General features: G+C 36.5%; 2 protein-coding genes across 4 annotated transcripts; one reads left to right on the forward strand and one right to left on the reverse strand.

The window, feature by feature from the left end:
* On the forward strand, positions 9,455 to 16,697 carry LOC109225569 (methionine--tRNA ligase, chloroplastic/mitochondrial). Its single transcript, XM_019390277.1, has 12 exons — positions 9,455 to 9,986; positions 11,372 to 11,515; positions 11,699 to 11,848; positions 12,483 to 12,650; positions 13,244 to 13,368; positions 13,653 to 13,746; positions 14,313 to 14,411; positions 14,950 to 15,130; positions 15,238 to 15,353; positions 15,550 to 15,705; positions 16,177 to 16,305; positions 16,398 to 16,697. Exons 1-12 carry the CDS (start codon positions 9,666 to 9,668, stop codon positions 16,560 to 16,562), a joined length of 1,848 nt encoding a protein of 615 aa, XP_019245822.1. The 5' UTR covers positions 9,455 to 9,665; the 3' UTR covers positions 16,563 to 16,697.
* LOC109225572 (UDP-glucuronic acid decarboxylase 6-like) lies at positions 18,682 to 23,428 on the reverse strand. Of its 3 annotated transcripts, none has more exons than XM_019390279.1 (13): positions 23,283 to 23,428; positions 22,236 to 22,334; positions 21,630 to 21,716; positions 21,425 to 21,512; positions 21,240 to 21,331; positions 21,039 to 21,103; positions 20,873 to 20,961; positions 20,285 to 20,362; positions 20,085 to 20,178; positions 19,921 to 19,987; positions 19,751 to 19,814; positions 19,233 to 19,273; positions 18,682 to 19,074 (listed from the first exon to the last, which is right to left on the reverse strand). In XM_019390279.1, the coding sequence occupies exons 2-13, from the start codon at positions 22,314 to 22,316 to the stop codon at positions 18,889 to 18,891; spliced, it is 1,032 nt and encodes a 343-aa protein (XP_019245824.1). In that variant the 5' UTR covers positions 22,317 to 22,334; positions 23,283 to 23,428; the 3' UTR covers positions 18,682 to 18,888. The 3 variants fall into 3 exon arrangements, with proteins under 3 accessions (XP_019245824.1, XP_019245825.1, XP_019245823.1); XM_019390280.1 differs by having other exon boundaries at positions 23,224 to 23,410; XM_019390278.1 differs by lacking the exon at positions 23,283 to 23,428 and adding an exon at positions 22,637 to 22,733.

Below are 24,106 nucleotides of genomic sequence, written 5' to 3' on the forward strand. Positions count from 1 at the left end.
CCCATTAGCATGACACACTTCTCAACGTTTATAAATCATATTTTTTTGGCTATTTGATAATAAGTGAATTTGACTATAATCACACCTTAAATAATCACCTTCTTGTGTAGTTTTAATGCTAAAAGTAATAACAAAATGCTCTTATTAGTGTTTTTCATGGTTTGCAGGTGATATATGTATAAGGAAGGCTAAGGAGCAGTTTTGGAGTCAAAAAAAATGAAGAAAAAGAGGCCAACTGTGAAATTCCCCAAATAAACCACGCAAAACAGGCCTGAAGATTCAGAGAACTGGTTTGACCGTGGTTCCACCGCGACCGCGGTAGAACCGCGGTGGAAGATAGCTGCGGATAAAATAGGATTCAGAGAAGGCTTTTGGCCGCGGTTTGACCGCGACCGCGGCAGAACCGCGGCGGAAGCAGAAAACTTCAGGGACTAAAGTGTAAAACACGGGATTTTTAGACCTAAACCCTATTTAAAACATTAGACTTCGCCCAAGAGAGGCATGTATTGATTTTTAAGGTTTCTTAGCAAGGAAAAATATTGTGAGAGAATACTCAAAACATCTTTCTTCTTTACTTTTGATTTTTATGATGAATTCAATCTTACTTTATTTTTCCATAGCCATGTGTTGGTAAATTTGTATGAGCATAAACAGAAGGGATTCCATCAATAGGGGAAATCATGCCTTAGCTTTTTCTCATAATTGTTTACAACCGTATTAGTTTAGTTTACAGCTATTTAGTTACTTGCAAGCGTAGTTGTTAAAGAACATTCAACTGAGATTTGAATATTTGGGAAGTTGGTTCTGAAGAATTAGTGGGTCTGAAGATAGTGGTTGATAGGTTAACTCTCTGTGGATTCCACCCTGGGCGTAATACTCGGGTTATATTTGCAACGTCCGCAGAGTCCTTTTTCTAAGGCATAGTTGGGCGTGATCACTATTCTAAAGAGAATATCATACTTTCTTATTTAAAAATAATATATTTTTAATTTTATTTTTGTTTTATCCTTAATGAGATGATTTATAGTCACATAAATATCTATGACTTATTTTATATTATAAGTTTTGAAAGTTCTTAATTTTTCTTTCTTAAGCTACATGCCAAAGTACATAGAGGTGCAAGATAAAAAGTATTTATGTTTGATATGTATATATATCGTATCTTTTACTATCATAAAAGAGGGAAACCAATACAATGTCGATAGACCATAATGCCTTATAAAGTCCATGGAACTTGTTGCCCTTGAAATGTATTATTTGACATTAATGTAAAAATGCAGATGAAATATTTTATAATTACTTGGTGTCAGAAAAACAAGTGTAAGTTCGTAAAATATATTTAGTAGCATTTAATAATAATGCGAAGTAAAAAAAAATATTTTATCAACTATTCATTAGCATGACATTTATGTCAATCTAAACTTTTAATTCTACGACCCATAATAGAAATAAGACTTGCAACTTAGCTCCACAATTGACATCTACAACATTGATGATTTAGTCCCACACTTCCACTAGTATTGAATACAACTCATCAAGATGTTCGTAAGAAAAAATAGTTTTCAATCCGCCGTGTTGCAATATACTGCCTTTTTTTTATCGGTAATAGACGATTTTATTAATACAACAAACTAAGAGCTATTACAACGGGAGGTCAGTCTAGGTCACATGGTACCTAGACTGTCTCTTTCTAGTACATGAAGAACAAAAGCGGGAGGGGATACATAAGTGTGCAAAAAGCAAAAAGAGTCCAACAACAACAATAACACAATAAAATTCTATCAATTGGGTCTGGGGAGGGTAGTATGTACGCAAATCTTACCCCTACCCCGGAGGGGATAGAGAGGCTTTTTCCGGGAGACCCTCGGTTCAGAGAAAATAAATAAGTTGCGGAAGACGAGCCTTCAAATATCGTCATTGGTCACAAGGGGCAGTAGGAAAGATCCATTTAGTATTTTTAGCAGGACTCTGTTGTATAAATGACTTTCAACAAATGCCATTACTTCCAAGGTCATGCAACCACACTACAGTCACGATGTGTCTACTTGTGGGTTGCAACACATAAGTCTGTCTAAAGTTCATTTGAACAGAACTTGCACCACCAGTGGAAGGGGCAGCAACATTCATTTGATCCACCGAAAAGTAGCACTTGGATTTTGAGAAAATCGAGTCGAGAAAGACCGCTGATCTTGAAGTAGTTAAGAAAATACATGTAATATTGTCATCAAATTTGAACGATTTTTTTACCCTGAAAGTTAAGCGTTACTCTAAAAATGATTTTTGTACAAATATGTAAATATACAGTTTGATAAAAGTAAAAAGAATTAACACCAATAGCTGCCTACCTAATATCTTAAACTAAAATGCATGTATAATTATATATAAAATATATGCATAACTAGAGGCGGAGCCAGGATTTGAAGCTTGTGGGTTCCGGGTTCTAGTCCTTTTAAGGTACTGGGTTCTAAATAAATAATTTGTACATATTCACGGATTTTTTAAGACAGATACATGGATTGGACCAAAATGACTGGGTTCGGCCGAACCCGCACTCCTAGCTCCGCTCCGTATACTATGTATAATTTATGTATACCGAATAAGAAAAATTATTGAGTCTCGCCGGCTATTTGCGTAACAATCCTAATGTTTAATCCCTACATCACATGTATAAATTACAGGTATTTGCTTTTAGGCATAACAATTTTAAAACTAGTTCAGGATGTCCGACAAGCTTTACCGAGGGAAGTGGATTTCAATGGACCTTCTTATGCATATGGATTTTGGAAGCTAACAACTTGTTTGGATGGTCGTTATCTATTGTATTGTATCGTATTGTTACTTTAAATACGATGTTTGTTTTGGTTGTTACTTAAATTTTATTGTATCGTATTGTTAAGTTCGTCGTTACGTAACGACGAAATATGCCACTTTATGTAATGACCGATTTGGTGTGGTTGTGTCATTATCTTGTCTTTTTCTCTCATCTCACCCTTCACTATTATTAAATTATTTTATTTTATCATTTACCCTACCTTTTTATGTAATAAATTTATCCCGTTTCATAATTTTTCTTTAAAATATTGTAAATTTATTCTTCACATTGTTGGTGCATGATATCATGAAACAACGGCAAACGATACAATCTATCCAAATATTGCATTCATCAAACGATGTAGTACAATACAATACAATAAGATACATTATGAAACGATTCAGTACAATACAATACGATACATTATTGGCTTTTTAAAAAAACAAATTGAGAGTTAATTCGTTGGACGATCATCTAAGTTATAAAAATAACCTACCAAAAAGCATTTTTATTTTCTTTGGGACAATGAAGTCAACCAACTACTATTACTTTTACTTCAGAAAAATAAAAAATATTTATTTAACGTCACGACCCAACCATGTCGTGATGGCGCCTAACATGAAACTAGGCAAGCCGACTCATTTATCAAAACAATCCGATATTTCAAAAGAAAGATTTTTGTGAGCTATTAAATGAATAAAACTTCATAATATAATTCTGAATAACAACGTGCGGAATGAAAAGCCCGACATCGGGGTGTCACAAGTCATGAGCATCTACCAAGGACTGTCCGATAATAATAAGTCTAATACAGTCTGGAATAAAACAACTAATAACATCTATAGGAAGATAAGGGGGAGAAGAGCAAGGCTGCAATCTCCATGCAGCTACCTTGCCACCTCCAACAGATCTGCGGCGGTTAACAGTCAACGCGCTCGCTAGCACGCCCGACAACCCCTGGATCTGCACACAGGGTGCAGGGAGTATTGTGAGTATGCCAACTCAGTAAGTAATAAAGGTAAATAAAGACTAAGCAGTAGGAAACACATAAAGTCCACATCATGAAATCTCAGTAGGTACAACATGCTTTCAAATCAGTATATGGGTCAAATCATCTCGTTTAAAATCTAGATCATTAGAAGATATTTTTCAACAGTTTCAACAGAGACGCAATGCAAATGAGAGTAAAGTGATGAACATCATAAACATCCCATCGGGTATAACATCACTCAGAATCAGCCCATCGGGCATATCTCATATCACTCACTTAGGGTACCCGCGCTCACTGGGGGTGTGCAGATTCTGGTGGGGCTCCTTCAGCCCAAGCGCTATAATCCGCACGGACAACTCACGTGCTGCATGGACATCTCACGTGCTATAGTATCAATATCAGAATCCGCACGGATAACTCACATGTTGCACGGATAACTCACGTGCTATACTCTCAATATCCTCACAATCATAGGCCTTCGGCCTCACTCAGTCGTAAACCTCCCAAGCCACTCGGGTTATCAGTAAAAAATTAGGGTGCTCAACCTAAAATAACATTTTATATCCATCAAAACGGTGTAATGAAGACTGAGTTACGAAATCAGTAAGCATAGCATGACTGAGTATAGATTTTCAATCAAAAACAATGAAAGGATAATAAGAAAAGGCTCCTAAGGGTCCAAACAGCTTTGGCACGAGGCCCAAATATGGCATTCAGCCCAAATTTATAGGAATTCTTTCTAAACACATAAGTATCATATAGTTTTCAATCAAATATGCAACTTAATAGTTGCTACGGGACGGACCAAATCTCAATCCCCAACGGTGCATGCCCACACGCCTGTCACTTGGCATGTGCGTCACCTCAAAGTAGTGAAACGATGTGAAATCCGAGGTTCCATACCCTCAGGATTAGATTTACAATCATTACTTACCTCAAACCAGTTAAATCCCTACTCCGCGACGCCTTTGCCTCTGGATCGGCCTCCAAACGTCTCGAATCTAACCAAAAACAGTACCACGCAATCAATATAGGCCAAGGAACCAATTCTATACAAAAAGACTAACAATTTAGACCAAAACCCCGAAATTCACCCAAACTCGCCCCCGGGGCCCACGTCTCGTAATCCGACAAAAATCAAAAACTAGAAACTCCTTTCACTCACGAGTCTATACATACCAAATTCATCAAAATCGGACATCAAATGGTCCCTCAAATCCCCAAATTAAACTTTCCAATTTCAAGGCCTAACCCCTCAATTTCATCCCAATATCTACTAATTTCATGCTCAAACAACTGAAAATTACCATAATCACAAGTATTAAGCTCAAGTAACTAACCTCAATGTAAACCCCCTTGATTCCCTCTTCAAAACCTTCCAAAAAGCTCCAAGTCCGAATAAAAATGGTGGAAATAACTCAAATTTCGCGAAGGGTCCAATTTATACCTTCTGCCCAGGCATTTCCGCACCTGCGGCCCTTTTCTCGCACCTGCGCAACTGCTTTTGCGGTCCAAACAACCGCATTTGCGGTTTTCACTTAATCGCCAAAACCACTTCTGCGGTCCAATCTCTGCACATGCGGTCTCGCAGGTGCGCTCCACCTTCCGCACCTGTGGTCCAACCTCAGATTCCAAATCCCGCATCTGCGGTCCCTTTTCGCTTCTGCGGACCTCGCACCTGCTGTCCCCATTCCACATGTGCGGTTATGACAGCTGAGAACAAATCTTCAGCATTCCTCCAAATTCCATCCTTGATCCGTCAACCACCCGAAATCAACCCAAGGCCCTCGGGACCTCTACCAGACATACCAACAAGTCACATATCAACACTCAAACTTAGTCGAATCTTCGTAACACCCAAAACAACATCAAAACACCAAATCACCCTCGGATTCAAGCCTAAGGACTTCTAAACTTCCGAATTCCGCAAACGATGCCGAAACCTACCAAATCACCTTCAAATGACCTGAAATTTTGCACACACGTCACAAATGACAATATGGACCTACTCCAATTTCCGAAATTTCATTCCGACCCCGATAACAAAATTTCCATTGCCGATCGAGAATCGCCAAATTTCAAATTTCGCCAATTCAAGCCTAATTCTACCACGGACCTCAAAATCACATTCCGATCGCGCTCCCAAGTCCAAAATTACCTAACGGAGCTAACCGAACTATCATAATTCACATCCGAGATTGTTCACACATAAGTAAACATCCGGTTGGCTTTTCCAACTTAAGCCTTCTCAAAAGAGATTAAGTGTCTCAATTCACTCCAAAACCACTCCGAACCCGAACCGACTAACACGATACGATGAAATACAGCTGAGGAACACATACGGAAGAAGAAATAGGGGAAACATGCCTATAACTCATGAAACTACCGGCCGGATCTTTACATTTAATATGCCACAAAAGAAGAATATATAGGATTTTGGTCTAGAATGAGCGAATGAAAATTAGGATAAGGGAAACTTCATCCAAATATTAATTATATGATGGAATAAGAGTGTATAGAATTTTTATAGTATACGAGTATTAAATGTTTGATTTAGGAATATAATGGGTATATCTAAAATTGAGTGATATTATAGAAATATTTATAATATTTTACCCTATTTTATATGACCACATACCATATAGAAGTACATTAGGGCACATAGAGGATAAAACAAGAAAAAATTACTCAGATGATTTGACTATATCATGTGTAGTCCCACCTAATCGAGATTTCAACCAAATTGTCGCATTGCGGATAATGCAATTATGTTCAGGAAATCCTTTCACACTTTAAGCGCAAATTGGGCAAAATTAGTTATATGCTCCTTAAACGTGACTTAGAAAAAGCTTTTGACCGTATAGAATAGTCCTTTGTCCGACAAGCCCTACACCATTTCGACTTTCCTTCGCCACTTATCAAACTCATCATGTCTTGTGTCACCACCACCTCCCCCTCAATCCTTTTTAATGGGTCTCGCACCCCTTTTTTCAATCCCATACGGGGTCTTCGACAAGGATATCCATTATACCCATATCTTTTATATTATGTATGGAATTATTCACAAGAAAAATTGATATGACAGTAGACTACCAGTTATGGCAACTTATCAGCTTATCTCGCATGACATTATTCTGACATCCACTACTTCCGCCAAAAGTTGCCACATTATAATTGATATCCTAAATGAATTCAATCATCTTTCTGGACAAAAGATTAACTATCCAAAAAAAAAAAACTAGAAATTGTACCCCCAAGACAAAAAATTTATCCTCACTTTCCTCCCCATTCGAGAAGGATCCTCCTTTGGCAAATACCTGGGGGTTTCCCCTGTTCACGCCCAGACCCTCCAAAAGTGATTTTCAATTCCTTCTTGATAATCTTAAAACTAAGCTCGCTGGTTGGAAAACGAATTTTCTTACACTGGCAAGGCGCACCACGCTCATTAACTTCACTCTTAACAGTCTCCCCAATCATGTCATGCAATATATTAAACTCCCTCAATACATCATTAACCATCTCGAGTGATACCAATACATTTTTCTCTGGGGCACAACCCCACAACGGGAAAAAAATACATCTTATCAAATGGAGCACAATTACCACTCCTAAGCAGCTTGGTGGCCTAGGCATTCAACCCCTTTCATCTCAAGAACCAAACTTTACTCGCAAGCCAAGTTTGGAGATTACTTCAACAACCATCTTCCTTATGGGCTGCCACCCTACTACATAAATACTTCCACCACCGCAGACACCAAAACACAGCAAGATCTTTCATTTGGTCAAACATACTTGCCGGATAGCAACTTTGCCAACAAGGCATCCAATAGCTTATTGGCAATGACTCTCTTGTCAATTTTTGGACAGATCCTTGGCTCGGGTGCAATACAATTCTTTGTAACTCCTTAGTTGGACCTCTACCACGCCACACACTGACTAACACTGTCTCTACCTACCTTATACGCCATATTCATATTTCTTCTTACACCTCATCCCCTGACACCTTTGCTTGGGCCCTCACGTGGCATGACACCTTCACCACTATATTACTATATCACTATATCACTATATCATCAGCTGATCCTTAAACCCCTTACTCCCTCATTCACCTGGATTTAGAAACTCCAAATACCTCATAAATAAAGCATTTCTTATGGATATGTGCTCACAATCGGTTACCCACTGCGGCTCATTATCATCACATAGGGCTTCTTACTACTGACATTTGTGCCCAATGTCAGATTGGCTTAAAAACTATCTCGTACCTCCTCCTTGACTGCCCAGTATCCTTACAACTTTGGTCTGACCTTCACATAACTCGGGAACTCACGACACTAAACAGTCATACGGACCCCCTATCCAATGGCTGAAACAATTTATCTTGCACAACGATATTCCCAATCCACTCAATATCCCCAATCCCATCCTGATACCTTTTTGCTTATGACATATGTGGTTATCTCGAAATGAAAAAGTACTCCGCACCCATACTACACTCCCCATCCTCATCACATATTTTAAAAATAGCCACAGAATACTATTACATTTCTGCTCCACCACCGTCCCCCCACGGCCATATCCCTCTTTACATCAAATGGCATCCCCCTAGCTCCCACCCTTTTAAATTAAACACTGATGGTTCCGCTCAGTTACCAACAGGACGAGGCGGAATTGGCGGTGTAATCCGTGATTCATTGGGACCCTATATTGTGGGATTTGCTGGTCACCATATCTCTCGTGGGAGTGTGAAATCAAAACTATTCGCACTTTATTATGGCCTGCAGTTAGCTTTTACACATGGTTATAAGCCATAAGAAGTGAATTTAGATGCTCGACAATCATTAATATTCTACAAACATCACATTCGCTTTATACTAACATTATAAATGATTGCAGGTTCCTATTCACACACTTGGATGATATAACTCTACTTCACACATACAAGGAGCAAAACCAAGTCGCTGACTGACTTGCAAAGTATGGTAGCCAAATGGAGAGTACTGCAGGAATCACTGTATATACATAAACAACATCTTTTGTTCGAGCAGCACTGGAGGATGATCCCACATGCAAGCTTTTTGTTAGAAGATTGGCTCTAACAACTCTTCCACCTTCAAACCGTTTGCAAACTCCTTGAACATCCTTTATGTACTACTCCTAATATAGGCCCTAGTAGCAGCAGCAGCAGTAGCAACAACAACAACAACAACAACAAGAGTAGCGGTAGTAGTTTCTCCCTAAACACCCCTTTTTGTTATGACCCATCAAGAGGTCGCCCCTTACAATGATGCATATGCTCCCTCAAACTGCTTGTACTATTATGCTTTAATAATAAATCTAGTTATCCTTTGCGCAAAAAAATAATAATAATATCATATGTAAGCTTCAAAATACACTGGCTAGGTTGAGTAATGTTTTTTCAAATGACTTACGTCCTAAAATCTTAATAGATTTGTCAAATAACTTAAAATATGTATGGACTATACTTATGTGTAATTTTCTCTATGAAAAATTTAAAGTTGATAGTTAAACAAACTTTAAAATTTAAAATTACAATTTATTTAAAATAAAATTTAATGAAATAATATCAAATGTAACTTAATGTTGATAAAATTTAATACTAATATTCTTTCCCCCCTTAATGTCGAGGATTGAAGGTGCGGAAGTGCTCGAGTCCATCCCTAAATTCTTAAACCTTAGTTTCCTCATCTCATTTCTCTCCACCTTTCAGAAAAACTCAAGCATACCCCAAATGAAAGCATAAAAACCAGTCTAATTTCATCCTATACACAGCCAATCTCAAAATCCCCATAAACATAGATATCCATTAAACTTCACTCAGTCATTCAATTTGACTAATAAATGGCGTGCAGAGTTCAACACTCCATTCATAACAGTTTATATTTCTTATCTTCAACCCCTTTGCGCAATTCTTTTAATATTAGAAAGTCTGATTTCAAGAATGGAATTAACTTTGGCAAAACTTTGTTTTCATCTCCTTCTTCTTCAAGAACTGCACTTTACTGCACTTGTAGCAGCAGCAGTAGTAATGGTAAAGATAGTTTCTCTCCAAATGGGAGTGATGCATTTGTACTCACAACTCCACTTTATTACGTTAATGCCCCTCCTCATATGGGCAGTGCTTATACCACCATTGCTGCTGATGCCATTGCCCGTTTTCAGGTTATACCCTTTTGAAATTCCAATTCTTGGTCTCAAATATTTGACCTTTTTGTTTAATTTTATAGAGTTTTTTTTTTGTTTGGTTATAGACTTGTATGTTACTGCAGGGAGAAGTGTATCTCTAGTTTTAAAAATTGTCTAATTTGCGTTAAAGACAAATTGTTTAGTCGCATTAGAATGAATAGAGTGAGAACAAAGAGGAACAATATAGAGGATTCATATAGTTCACTCTAACTAGGTTGAGCTTGAGGTATAGTTGATTGATTATCTAATATAGGATTCATATAGCTGACCCCAACTATTCTAGGTTGATATCTAGGTGTAGTTGATTGATTATCTAATTTTGACGGAGTGAAATTATCTTTGCACTACTTTTTTAGGGTATCTCATATTCATAGCCGGTTTTGTTCCTACTATGAATTCGTGTACATTCTCTGTTTTTTTCTTTTGGAATACAAGGTTATAGCCTCTTTTATACTGATTATCTTATCACAATTGGAAAGGGAGGGTGGGGGTGGGGGGGTGGGGGTGAAGGGGCGATGACATAGATGAGCTTAGCCATCTCTAATGTTTTGGTGGTCGGTTATAATATGAATTTGAGAGGATTGAACTCTTTCGCATACTTTGTTTGTTAGGCGTAGATGGTAATTGGAGCCTCCTTTTTCAGTTTTGTGTAAAACTTCCTTGTGGTTGTGATCCTTGAGTCTGCAAAAGAGTCAAATGTATTTTGCTTTTGCATCCATTTCTCTAAGACCCCTTTTAACTTCTGGGATCAAATTTATTTATTCTGGATTGGTAATCCTAGTATGAAATGAGCAAATGAAGTGGATTCATGTGTCGACCCTGGACTAGTTTAGGCTTTACGCTTACTACCAGATTTTGTTTTTGTGTCCTAGTATGAAATCTAGAAGCACCTGAACAAAAGACATCACTTATAAAAAATATTAGAAGGTAAAAAACTATCAGTACCTCTACTCTCTGGTTCTTGTTATCTTTCTGGTCTCTGTTGCGGTTACTGATCTATTGATCTCTTTTCGTCTTCTTGAGCCGAGGGTCTATTGGAAACAACCTCTCTACCCCCAGGGATAGGGGTAAAGTCTGCATACACACTACCTTCCCCAAACCCCACTCGTGGGATTTTAGTGGGTTGTTGTTGTTGTTGAAAAAACTATATCAGACACCTCTCTCCCTCAACAGGGAGCGGGTGCAGGAGGCAAAAATATAGAATATTTGAAGAAAAGATGCCTCCATTAATGGACTGCCACAAGATATGGTTTTAGCCTTTTAAATAGAAGGAAGGGACATAATAATGTGAGTCTCCTTTAACGCATGTCCTGGTGTGAAATTTTTATAGGCTGATGCTTGCAGAGTTCCTTTTGTTGCAGAGGCTACTTGAGAAGAAAGTTATATTCATCACTGGCACAGATGAACACGGAGAGAAGATTGCTACTGCAGCTGCAGCTAATGGTTCCAGTCCAAGTGGACACTGTGACGTTGTATCACAAGCTTATAAAGCTCTCTGGAAAGATGTATATTCTTCAAACTAGTGCTTATTCATCTATTTTGCTCTTAAGGATATTATCAGGAATGTTCTTTTTTGATTGGGTGGGTAGGCAGATCAGAGAAGGGTTCAAAATTAAGACCTTAGCTCATGTAATAGGAGCTCTCATCAATCGAGCTAATGCTTTTTATTTATTTAATTGTTACTGCAGTTTGACATAAGTTATGACAAGTTTATCAGAACAACTGATCCAAAACATGAAGCTGTTGTGAAGGAATTTTACTCTCGGGTTCTTGCCAATGGCGACATATACAGGGCTGATTATGAGGGACTTTATTGTGTCAATTGTGAGGAGTACAAGGTGAGGACTCAATTGTTATTGTTTTAATTAAAACTTGTCCCTTCCCTTCATATGATGTGCTTGTCCACGTAATCTATTATACAGGATCATAAAATTTTACTATGTTTTCCCATGTCTCAGTAGTCACTCTAGGCTCGAGGCATTCGAGTCATTGGTTCTTTCATATGAATTTTCATTCATGGTTGAAGATAGTAACCTTGACTACGTGGTTTTGAATGACTTCCGTGTGACTTTGAGCCCTATTCCACTGTGCATTGAGGCTTGGCTTAATGTTCTGCAGGCTCTGAGCCTCACAAGTGTCATCTCTTTCCGGCACTGAGTCAGTGCCTTTTAACTATAAAGTTTTGGATTATAATATAAAATAGAAATCATTTTCCATCTTTTACTTTCTCTAGCAATTTCATGGTGATTGATTGCAACGCTGCGTCTTATTTAATAGTATATAGATAGTCCAATGTTTGTATATAGTTGAAAAAAGATAAAGGATTCATGACATTATACGAATGCCCTATAACTCAAACAACTCAAATTATGCAATATCCAACTAAGCACATGCTGCTATGGCATTTATGCATGGCTAAATCTAATTTGTTTATTATTGGGCAGTCCATTTGTAACATTGGAAGAGTTGCAGGACGAGAAGGATTTGCTGGATAATAACTGTTGTCCTACGCACTTAAAGCCATGTGTGAGAAGAAAAGAAGATAATTACTTCTTTGCTTTGTCAAAGTATCAACAACAGCTGGAAGAAATTTTAAGGCAAAACCCTGGTTTCGTGCAGCCCTCTTATCGTCTAAATGAGGTAATTTGGTTTAGAATTTTACGATCTGTACCTTATTGGCTCATAATATCACCTGGAGGAAGCTAGAAGAGATTCATATCAGATGGCTTCGGCGAAATACGTAAACAATATCTACGTTCGAAGAATATCTCATTCCTGGAATTTGCTCTCACTTCTCATAAACGATATGGTCAGTAGCCGAATATAGTTAGCTATGCCTTCCTGTCCAAAGCATCATTTACCTGGAGGTGAAGATTCACTTTTTTGATTGATATGACATTAGTTCAGTTAAACTAGGTTCACTAGAGATGAATTACGTTATTTCTTTTAATCACGAAAAAAAAGAGATGAATTTTATTACTCAGTGAACCAAAAGATATTCATCCTGCAAAAAATTTCATTTCAACTGTAAGAAATCTGTAGGCAGGTTATGTAGCATCCCTCAATACTAAATATAATGCTTAGAAATATAGACACATGCTCTATTGTCATTTGATAAATGTGACTACTGCTTTCTGAAATATTGTCCTATTTGCTGTCTCAATTCACACCCTGGTCATAATTCATGTTGTTTCAAAATGATATGAAATATAACTGATATAGGCTATTTAAAGGTCCAAGGTTGGATTAAAAGCGGCCTGAAAGATTTCTCTATTTCTCGAGCATCAGTAGATTGGGGTATCGCTGTTCCTAATGATCCTGAGCAGACTATATATGTGTGGTTTGATGCTTTATTGGGGTAAGTCATCTATTTCTCTAGCACTTGCACCTAATTTAGATGTTTGACCTTGTGATATTTTCTGTCTATCTTTGGATTCAGTTCAATATGTTACTCGATAGTGTTAGTGCTGAGTCAAAAGTACCTCTAGTCAACATGTTTCAGTAATTGATCTGTTTTATGAACATAGTAGCAAAGGGATCTCATTGTTATGTACCCAGATAATGATGTTTCATTCTTCCGCTTTCTTATCTTAATCCCCCTCGTCACTCTCTTCTCTGTTTTCCATTTTCTGGGTCAAACAGTTATGTATCTGCACTTTTGGAGGATAACGAGCTAGCTAGTTTAGAAACTGCAATTTCATCTGGATGGCCTGCCTCACTCCACTTAATTGGCAAGGTATGCCATGCTTTTAGGCACATTTCTTCGGATGAGCTAATTCTTAATTTGTGTTGTGTTTGTTGTTTGAAGTTGGGTTTTGTTGGGGGGGTTGGCGGTTGGGAGTGGTTTATGGATCTTGTTTGGACAATCTTAGTTCCATAAACTTCCTTGGTAGTCTCTTACAAAAACTAGTCGGCATTGACAGAAATGGAGATTACTCACACTAAAGGGGAAGACTAAGCACATAGTTGGGCATTTAAATTACGTTCTAATGCTATTTCAAGTTTCTCTCCGAACAACTATTAAAGGGCTATGGAGATGTGCAACTCTTTATGGTGTATCCCAATTTGTATCTTCTCGATCTTTGATGTTAGTTGTTGTTCCTCGGTTAACTATGAAGAGACTCAGATGTTTGACATTAATATTTTTTCTGTATTACGTTCAAAGTTCTCATTTTGGATGCTTCTTTGGGTAGACCTAAAAGTATCTTGTTATCATTACTTAGCAGTTTTGGCAAGCTAAAGTTCCTTTGCATATTCCTTTTTATTGATTTAATCAATGTGTCTTCGTAATAATTTTGACAGGACATATTGCGATTTCATGCTGTTTATTGGCCAGCTATGTTATTGTCAGCAGGAATTGGCCTCCCTAAGAGGGTATTTGGCCACGGATTCTTGACCAAGGTATTTATGTTATTTTTAACTCTTTTTTTGTCTTGACCTCGGAGATCTGGCTCTTCTACATTGTTTGAATTGTAGTTTATTATTACCTATTCGATCTCCTCACGAACCACCCCTCCACAAAAAAAAAAAAAAAAGAAGTAAAAGAAGATGAAACAGTAGATGAAGTTCTTATAAGTTTGAGGAGTTTCTTGCTACTGTACCGATATTATATCTGCTGCGACATAGTTCTGATTCTTCCTTCATATGAAGCTTTGGAGAAGCATGCAGCATAATGTTTCTACGAATGATAAAGTTCTGTTCAAATGCAAAAGTCTTCTCCGGTGAATAATTTTCTGGACTGCATTAACATTGGTCATAATGTAATAAACTTGGTCCCCATAAAGGTTAAACTTAAGAATTGCATTCATATGATTTACTATTTCTAGCTATGTAACTTAGATAAAAACATATAGGCGAGCATGCAAGTTATGCTAATTAATTTTATAGACTATACAATTGATGATTTCATGTAGCTGTGCTTCTATTTTTGAAATTTTAGGATGGCATGAAGATGGGTAAGTCACTTGGAAATACGCTTGAGCCAACGGACTTGGTTCAGAGGTTTGGACCTGATGCAGTGAGGTACTTTTTCCTCAGGGAAGTTGAATTTGGTAATGATGGTGACTACTCAGAGGAACGGTTCATCAACATCATAAACGCACATTTAGCTAATACAATTGGTACTTAATTCATTCTGAATATGATGCATTGTCAGTTGATTCTGGTTAAATCACTTTTTGGAGCTTAGGCATGGATATTAAGTCTGACCTTAGGATTATCAATGCAGGTAATCTTCTAAACCGCACACTTGGACTTCTGAAAAAGAACTGCCAATCAACTCTGGCGGTTGATTCATATGTTGCGGCAGAAGGAAACAAATTCAAGGTTGCGGTGGAAAAACTGGTAAACACATCTCTCCTTTCATATATTGAGATGTATATGATACTCTAAATTACATTGTTCATCTTGATGAACCTAGACGAATATATGCACTTCTTTAGGACTTCTATTCCTTGAATTTGAAGCAAAACGAAAACAGCGGACAAGAAAAGACCTCCTTTTTCTTTAAGTTTGATGATATCATGTCTTCTATTTATAGGTAGAGAAGGCACGTGTGCATTATGAAAAATTGGAGTTATCAGCAGCTTGTGAGACTGTGCTGGAGATTGGTAATGCTGGAAATTCATACATTGATGAGCAAGCACCGTGGTCTCTTTTCAAGAAAGGGGAGACAGCCTTTGAAACTGCGGCAAAGGTATTTCTCCAAGTGTTTTTGGTCTTGAAGTTCATCTTGGTGTCAGTTAAAAAGATGAAGCAATAAAATTTTTCTTGAATATAATCATAAGAAGATCTAAGTTTCCTTCCGTGGCACTTCAATTCATTACTCTGGAGGGAGTAGTTTGTAAAAGAGTATGTCCAGCGTGTGATGTGTGGGTTAGACACACGTCATGAGTTCAAACCTTGCCGTGAACAAAAGCGTGGTATCTAAGTGGAGAAGGGTAAAGGGGTGGGTCCGTTATCCACCGAATTTCATGAATGTGCATCAACTGGTCCTCGGTGATTTCTTGGTTATAAAGAAAAGGAAGAAAAACAGAAGAAAAAAGAAAAGAGAAGTGTGTCCATTTTCTTCAAGCTATTTCCTTGAATTACTTTAGTTCTGAACTCATTAAAGTCATCATCATGGTATTCTAAGACGCTTATTCTTCCCTATTAATTAATTTATTAGGATCTTGTAATTATACTGGAAGCAATGAGAATTATAGCAGTCGCGCTATCCCCGATTACACCAGGCTTAAGCTTGAAGATATATTCACAACTTGGCTACACTGAGGACCAATTCAATGCTGTTACCTGGGTACATTGATCTTTCTTTCGTTATATTTTTTCTTTTCCAATTTCTAGCAAACCGCGAAACGTCTTTGGAAGTGATTGAGTATCTTGTTTCAGAGTGAGACCAAATGGGGCGGGCTGAAAGCTGGTCAGGTAATGGCACAGCCGACGCCAATTTTTGCCAGAATAGAAGATGGAACTGAAGCAGAGACCAAAGGTGCAGCAACAAAGAAAGTTAAAAAAGAGAAGGTGCCAAAAAGTAAGAGTCCTGTGGAAGCTTAGAACTCTTTTTCATTGTAGTCCTTCTAATGCCTTTTTACTTCCTCTTTGAAATGTAAAACATAGATTCATTTACATAAATATTTTTTTATGAAGAATATATTCATTTACACAAATATAGTTTGTGTGATACTGCTAGTTCTCTGATGCCTGGAGTTTTAACCAACTATTGAATCCTAGAAATGACTAATAGATGATTACAGTATTTTCACATGGTATGCTGGCTGACATTTCATGACCTCAATTCCTTTAAATGGTTTGGATTTGGGAACATGAATAAAATGAAGTTTGAAGGTTGGCAGGTAGTCGGGAGTTTCTCCTAGTCTTACCATTAGTATTAGTACTATTCTTGTATTTTTTTATTCTTGGATCTTTATTATTACACGTGTTGTTCGGTTCCGTTATCCTATTACCTTGTTGTTGCTTCCTTTTCACTGTTCCTTGAGTTGAGGGTCTATTGGAAACAATCTATCTATCTTCACAAGGTAGGGTAAGGTCTGCGTACACATTACGCTTCCCAGACCACGCTTGTGGGATTACACTGGGTTTTTGTATTGTTGTTGCTGTAATAAAAGGAAGTTTGAGAAATCTTCTCATCTAGAGCCATGAATAGAAGGAAGGTTGAGCAACTTGATAGCAGTCTCGACTTAAAACATAAACATAGCTATTACTCCTCCGGTCCTCTTTATCTATCACTTTAGCCGAAAAATAAATTTAAAAAATTGGTCCAAAATGTTTGTCACGTTAGAAAAACAAGAAGGCATTTTTTTTCTTCAATTCCACTCTTATTACTCCAAAAGGGCATATGGTTATTAATTACTCATTTAAGGAAGATAGGAATAATTTAGTCAAATATTCATTATATTAATACTATTAAATGATAGTGCCAAAATTTTAAACGAATAAAAAGGATCGGAGGGAGTATTAACTAACACCATTTAATCTTTACAATTTATATGTTCCAAGGCTAAGTAGCAACATTGCACGTTTCCGGGCTTTAATCTAGTGATAAGAGCGCAATGCATGATGTTTGAGTTAGACGCACATTATGAGTACGAGCCATAGACAAATAGTTTGGTGTTTTAAATGAGAATGTTAAAGTTCATCATCCATCGAGTTTCAAATCTGGCGCCATTGTCATGTGGGAATTTTTTGATTATTATAAAAAATGTTTCAAGGCAAAGTATCAACATGTCAACTTTTTTTTAAGGGAAAGAGAAGTTTTACCAGCAAATTAAGACCAGGTTTAGACGGATAACTTGCAAAGTTGTTCGAGTTACTCTTTCATCTTAATGATTAAAATATTTATTATGAGAGGGTTTAATTAAAAAAATTAATTTCATTTAACTAAACCATAAAAGATAAAACTGCAAAATAGAGAGGAAGCACGTATCTGAGACGTTGGTCATAAATGTGTTGCCAATAATGCATGAGATTAGTTTTTGTCCATATTGTTTGAATAGTTGAGTAAACAAATATTTTTGCCCATGGTATTTTGGTCCATATTGTTGGAATAGTTTAGTAATCATATATTTTTGCCGGTGGCATCTTTGTATTTCCAAATATTTAAAACTTTTGCTTCAGCTATTTCTTTCCACCTTTTCCGCGCAACTTAAATATAATTTCTACTACTAATCAAAAGCACCTAGAAGCTTGATCATACAGCTTTAATTATCCAAAATAATTACTTTTTAAAATTCTATAAGCACTTTTACTTTCCTTGGAACATCTGTCAAGTTGTTTATGTGTGACCTATAGGTCACGGGCGAAATACTTTAAGTTGTTTATGTGTGACCTATAGGTCATCGGCGAAATACTTTATGCACCCGGCTGTCCTTTTTTTTTTTAAACTTTTACTTTAATAAGAGCTTGGTCAAACAAGCTATAAGTCCTTTTTCTTGAGCGCACTTTGGGTGGTGCCCAGTGATATACATCAGATTTTGTATAAGTAGTGTCAGCCTTGATACTATTACAAAACTTGTATCAAAATTGATGTTTGTTTGCATTATTTTTATGTCCGATACTTCCCCGGACCCTGCACATAGCGAGAGCTTAATGCACCGGCCGACCTTTTTAAATCATTGGGGAAACAGAAAACCAACAATATACCAAGCAAAAGCTATATGGAACAAAAATCTATTGGATGATAAAACGTGTATAATATAACCAATAAAAGCAAGAAGGCAAGCTGGCCATTGTTTATTCTCCATTCAGAAGATAAAAGCACAACAAAATTGAGAAAACTGTATAAAACGAATCAAAAGATGCAAAGCATCTATAATTCTTGAACTCTTCATTTTCCATCATTTTCAACCATGTATAAAACTGTTTACTTCTTTCTTGAAATTCCAAGCCTGCCACGGAAATCTTCCTCCATCAGAGGAATACCATCGCGCAACTTGATCTTTGGTTCCCAGCCTAGCAACTCTTTTGCCTTTGTGATGTCCGGTTTTCTCTGTCGAGGATCATCTGGAGTGTTTTCCACTGTGATAATTTTCACTTCCGGATTGATGAGCTGCACAGAACACCAAAATTTATGTCAACTAACGTCTAATTGTAATACTACTTAGTACAAAGTACAAGTTTGTATGGGATTGAGGCGTAGTAATTGCTGTTGTTGTACAGTGCAAAATTTCAACATGTCCCTTTAAAGACTGAAAAGAAAATGATTACCTCCTTCACATTCTCCGCAAGTTCAATCATTGTGAATTCACCTGAGATAAGGAATCAAATTAATAATGACCAACGCAATATAATGTTTGAGTTTGGGTTTAACTTCTATATACTGACACTAGAATTTTATGTTATCGGGTCACCTTTTTAAGTAATCATCCATGATAAGTGGGAATAGTAATTTGGAAAATAAGGCAGGTAATTTACTACAAAAATTTGAAATATACTGATAGTGTGGAAGCTAAAATATAATCATAGTATAGAAGTCTTTTACACTGTCAATGTATATAATTTTTTTAAAAAAGGGCAGTACGGTGCATAAAGCATCCTGCATTCATGCAAGGTCCAGAGCAGGGCCGCATCCCAAGGATATGATGCAAACAGCCTAACCAAATGCAAGCATTAGTGTCTACTTCTACGGCTCGAACACATGACTTATAGGTCACACGGAGACAACTTTACATTGCTCCAAGGCTCCTCTTCATTAGTGTATATAAGTTAAATTAAAAAAAATGAACCTGGATTTCCAATGTTAATTGGTCCAGTGTTATCTCCCTCCATAAGCCGAATAAGGCCATCAACCTATTCAGAGAAAGGTAAAATAAAAGGCAACAATTTTGAATACCGATTTCATATATAAATGGAAAATAAATATTTTAAATTTAATGGCTCAAATATTTTCACTTACCATGTCAGAGACGTAACAAAAGCTGCGTGTTTGTGTTCCTGGCAACTGGACAGTCAACGCTTCATCACTGCAGAGTGCAAAAATTAGGTTGGTTCGTTGTTATCAAACAAATTTTAGGTAAAAAAGTCGAAGGGAATTATTAACAGAAACATTCAGAATATTACCGAATTGCTTGGGCAATGAAGTTGCTGACAACACGACCATCATCAATATTCATTCGAGGACCATAAGTATTGAAGATTCTAGCAATTCGGATTTCTGTTTTCGGATCATGTTAAAAGAGAAGGAAAGAAATGCATGAGCTGGAGTCCAAAGCAAAAAATGCAAAATAGATTTATGCACACACAGGAAGACATTGTTTTACCAATTCCATGTTGTCTGTGATAATCAAACATCAAAGTCTCAGCCACTCTTTTCCCTTCATCATAACAGCTTCTAACTCCTGAAATTTGCATGCAATTGTTATCATACGAAATCTTTGCACAGATCCTTATAGTGGAAGGTAAATAATCGTGGGATAATTACATTTTTGGGCCGCCCAAAAAAATAACAGCCGGGAAATATATATGTTTTGTATATAAAGAGAGAGAGTGTGTGTGTGTATATATATATATACATATACACGTCATATACATAATCAGTGTATATGTTTTATATATTTGGGCTACCGCCAGTAATTACTTTGGGCTGCCAGGCCAAAAATGAAAAAGAAAATTAATCATTTTTGGTAAAGCAGAAAAGATTCATCCAGAAAATACTGAGAATGATACCATTCAACATTTCGACTATATTCTTATGAGTTTCTCATAGATAAGAAAACCCTTTATTGTTATATATGATTTCAGGCACCTGGAACTTAGATATTCAAGGCCTTTTTGCCTTTTTCGACTGAAGATGGTTCAGCGTTAGAACAAAAATCTGATACTGTAAGATCATAAAGTTAAAAGCATACCAATTGGGTTAACATTGCCCCAATAGCTTTCGTCTTGAGGGTGCACGAGTGGATCTCCATAAACCTCGGAAGTCGATGTGAGTAAAATCCTGTTTGCACAACAGATATTATGAGAATGAGGATCTACATTACCAAAAAACCATTTTTAAGAAAAGCAGATTCTGACCTTGCCCCAGTTCGCTTGGCAAGTCCCAACATGTTCATTGTTCCAAGTACATTTGTCTTAATTGTCTACAAATAAACCAACAGATTGAGACCGTAAATGGTAGTACTATTGTGGAAATCAACTTCACAAGAACGACTAGTTTGACAAACGCAGATAAACGAAGGAAACTTATGCAAAAGAATGATAATGTTGATTACTAACCTTAACAGGATTATACTTGTAAAAAATCGGGGAAGCAGGGCAAGCAAGGTGATAAATTCGGTCAACTTCAATCAACAATGGCTCAGTAACATCTGCATAAGCAGAAAAATGTTACAATGATGTAAACAAGTTGGTTCTTGAAAAATAAAGATGAAACAAGAATCGTAAAAAAAAAAATGCGTTACCATGGCGAATTAGCTCAAATCTTGGATGACCAATCCATTGCTTTAAATTATCCTTTGATCCAGTAAAGTAATTATCGACAACAACCACCTGAACATAATGCAAAAAGTTTATTTAAATGTACTCATATTTAACCCTCCATCGCTGATTTATGAGGATGCAGTAGTTACAAAGATAAACGATAAAACCAAGCCGAAAAGTCTGTACCTCATTCTTCTCATTTTCCATCAATTTGTCAACAAGGTGAGAGCCAATAAATCCAGCACCACCAGTCACCAGAATCCTCATGTTAGCCTGTGATTCAAGCAGTTAACAAATAGTACAGAAAATTAACCAATATCGTTCGATCAACTATGTCAATACCGAACTAGTTGGGAAACATTGACCAATATCCAAAATCAAATGAGGTTCAACGAAAACCGGAGGGTAAAACTAATTAAGATCCAATCAAGCAAATCCTACAGTAGGGATCGTTTGATTTACAGTATTACCAAAAACAATTCCAACATAAAATTCCGCATAAGTTATAAAATGTTTGGTTGGTCATATAACGAAAAAATCACCGCCATAACTTAATCCAGTGTTTAGTTGGCCTTATCAAAGCTCCACATTGCTACCGGCATAAGTGATACAAGAACATGTGTATTATTTTATGCATGATTGAATGTGGAATAAAATACATATATTAGTAGTACTCGTATAACAATCCCTACATTATTATTCACAGCATAAGCACTTGTTGCATTACATAATTACTACATGAACCAAACAACCCCTGCTAGATTACCACACAAGATTGGCTGTGTGTAGTACCTGGAAAAATTTTGCCTTTCGCAACGGTGAAGGCTCTGGTGGTGGTTTTGTTGATACATGATTGTTTCCATTGGAAGCCATTTTCAGATCACTTTAATTCTGTAACAAAAATCAATCAACTTAATAACAAAATATAAGATTCAAAATCTCCTCGAAGCTGAACTGAATTCAATCAAACTCATTACTACACAAGCATTCAAAAGGGAGAAAACCATATAAAAAAAGTTCAAAACTTTTAATTTTTTAATCCAAATAGCCAGATTTTACATACCAAATTAAACCCCATTTTCCAAAACACATGAAAACCTCTTTCCAGAGAATCAACAACATACACACACCAAATTTGTAAAGCAGAAAAGAAAAGCTAAAAACTTTGATTCCCTAAATTAAACTTCAATCACCTTGTAATTCTTAAATGGTAGTGAAAACTGCCTTAACAGAAGTAATTGCAGAAGGGAAAAGGCTGAATACAAGTATATATAGTAGGAAAAAAATCATAGAAATATAAAATCATGAAAAAACATGTAACCCCACATCACACCAAACGTTACCAACAAGAGAGAGAAATTAAAGAAACCCAATTTTTTTTTATAATTTTTTTTTAAAAAAGAAGCAATCTTTCAAAATAAGCAAACTGAAAAAAACAAAACAGGCAGAGTGATAACAGGAAGATTAAGAGTGAAATCAAAGCTTCCTAGCAACTGTAAAACAGACCCACAAAGAATGATTACAGATCTGAATCTAATTCTTTTTAAATCAAAATTAGCAAATAATTAATAAATTCATTAGCAAGAAAGCAAAAAAAATATGATCTTTTGAATACCCATTACCTAGTGAAACTGAAATTTATGAATCTAATTGGTTGAAGATCAAACAATCAGTCAAAACAAAATTCCTTTGTTAAATCAAAATTAGCAAATAATTAATAAATTCAGCAGCACAAAAGCAAAAAAGGAAAAAAAAGAGCTTTTTTTTTTATTCCCTTTACCTCTTGAAACTGAAATATTTAGAAGTTCCAAGAGAGGATATATATATATATATATATACCTGTAATATGTATACACAAATACAGAGTGCAATAAGGTGAAGAGATTTGGGATTGAGAGGTAATTAAATCCAAGATTATGTTGGGATTAGGTTAATAATAGTGGGGTTTTAATACGAAAGTTGAGATCTTGAAATTAATTACTTACTGTTTTGGATTGATTTGTTTCGAGTAAATAGTTATACAGTACACGTAGGATACAGGTCGGTAGTTGTCTTTTGTTTCCTAGTAGTAGATTTTTACTAATCCTATTTGCTGACGTAGGACTTACGTAACGTAGATGGCAATTCAGTGTCCGAGAATGTATAATTTATTGCGTGAGATAAACAAAGGAAAATCAGCGGGGTCCGGAACTAAAATGTGATTCTTTTGGACTTAAAAAATCAAAATGTGCGGAAAAAAAACTAGTGACCAAAATATATGTAAAGCCTTAGCTAAATGCGCTATACCTTAACGACCGTTTGCCCAGTTAAGTATAGCGCCTTTAGCTAAAGCGTTATATTTGAACTCAAACGAGCAGGAAAGTATAGTGCCCTAACAAAAGGCACTATAGTATAACGCCCTTTGTTAAGGCGCTATACTAACATAAATATGAAATGGATCAGAAGTGATTCAACAAACAGCAAACTGTAACGACCCGATCGGTCGTTTTGAGCTTTTGCACTTTGATCGCCAGTTCTCGGGCATGACTTGCCCCGTGTGATGTATTATGACTTATGTAAATCGTTGATTTTGGTTTTCAGGGTAATCAGAATAAATTGGAAGAATAATTCTCAGTTTGAAGCTTTAATTCGAAAGGTTTGACCAAGATTTGACTTGATTGTAT

This window comes from Nicotiana attenuata, chromosome 5 (assembly GCF_001879085.1).
Source record: "Nicotiana attenuata strain UT chromosome 5, NIATTr2, whole genome shotgun sequence".
Classification (NCBI taxonomy): Eukaryota; Viridiplantae; Streptophyta; class Magnoliopsida; order Solanales; family Solanaceae; genus Nicotiana; species Nicotiana attenuata.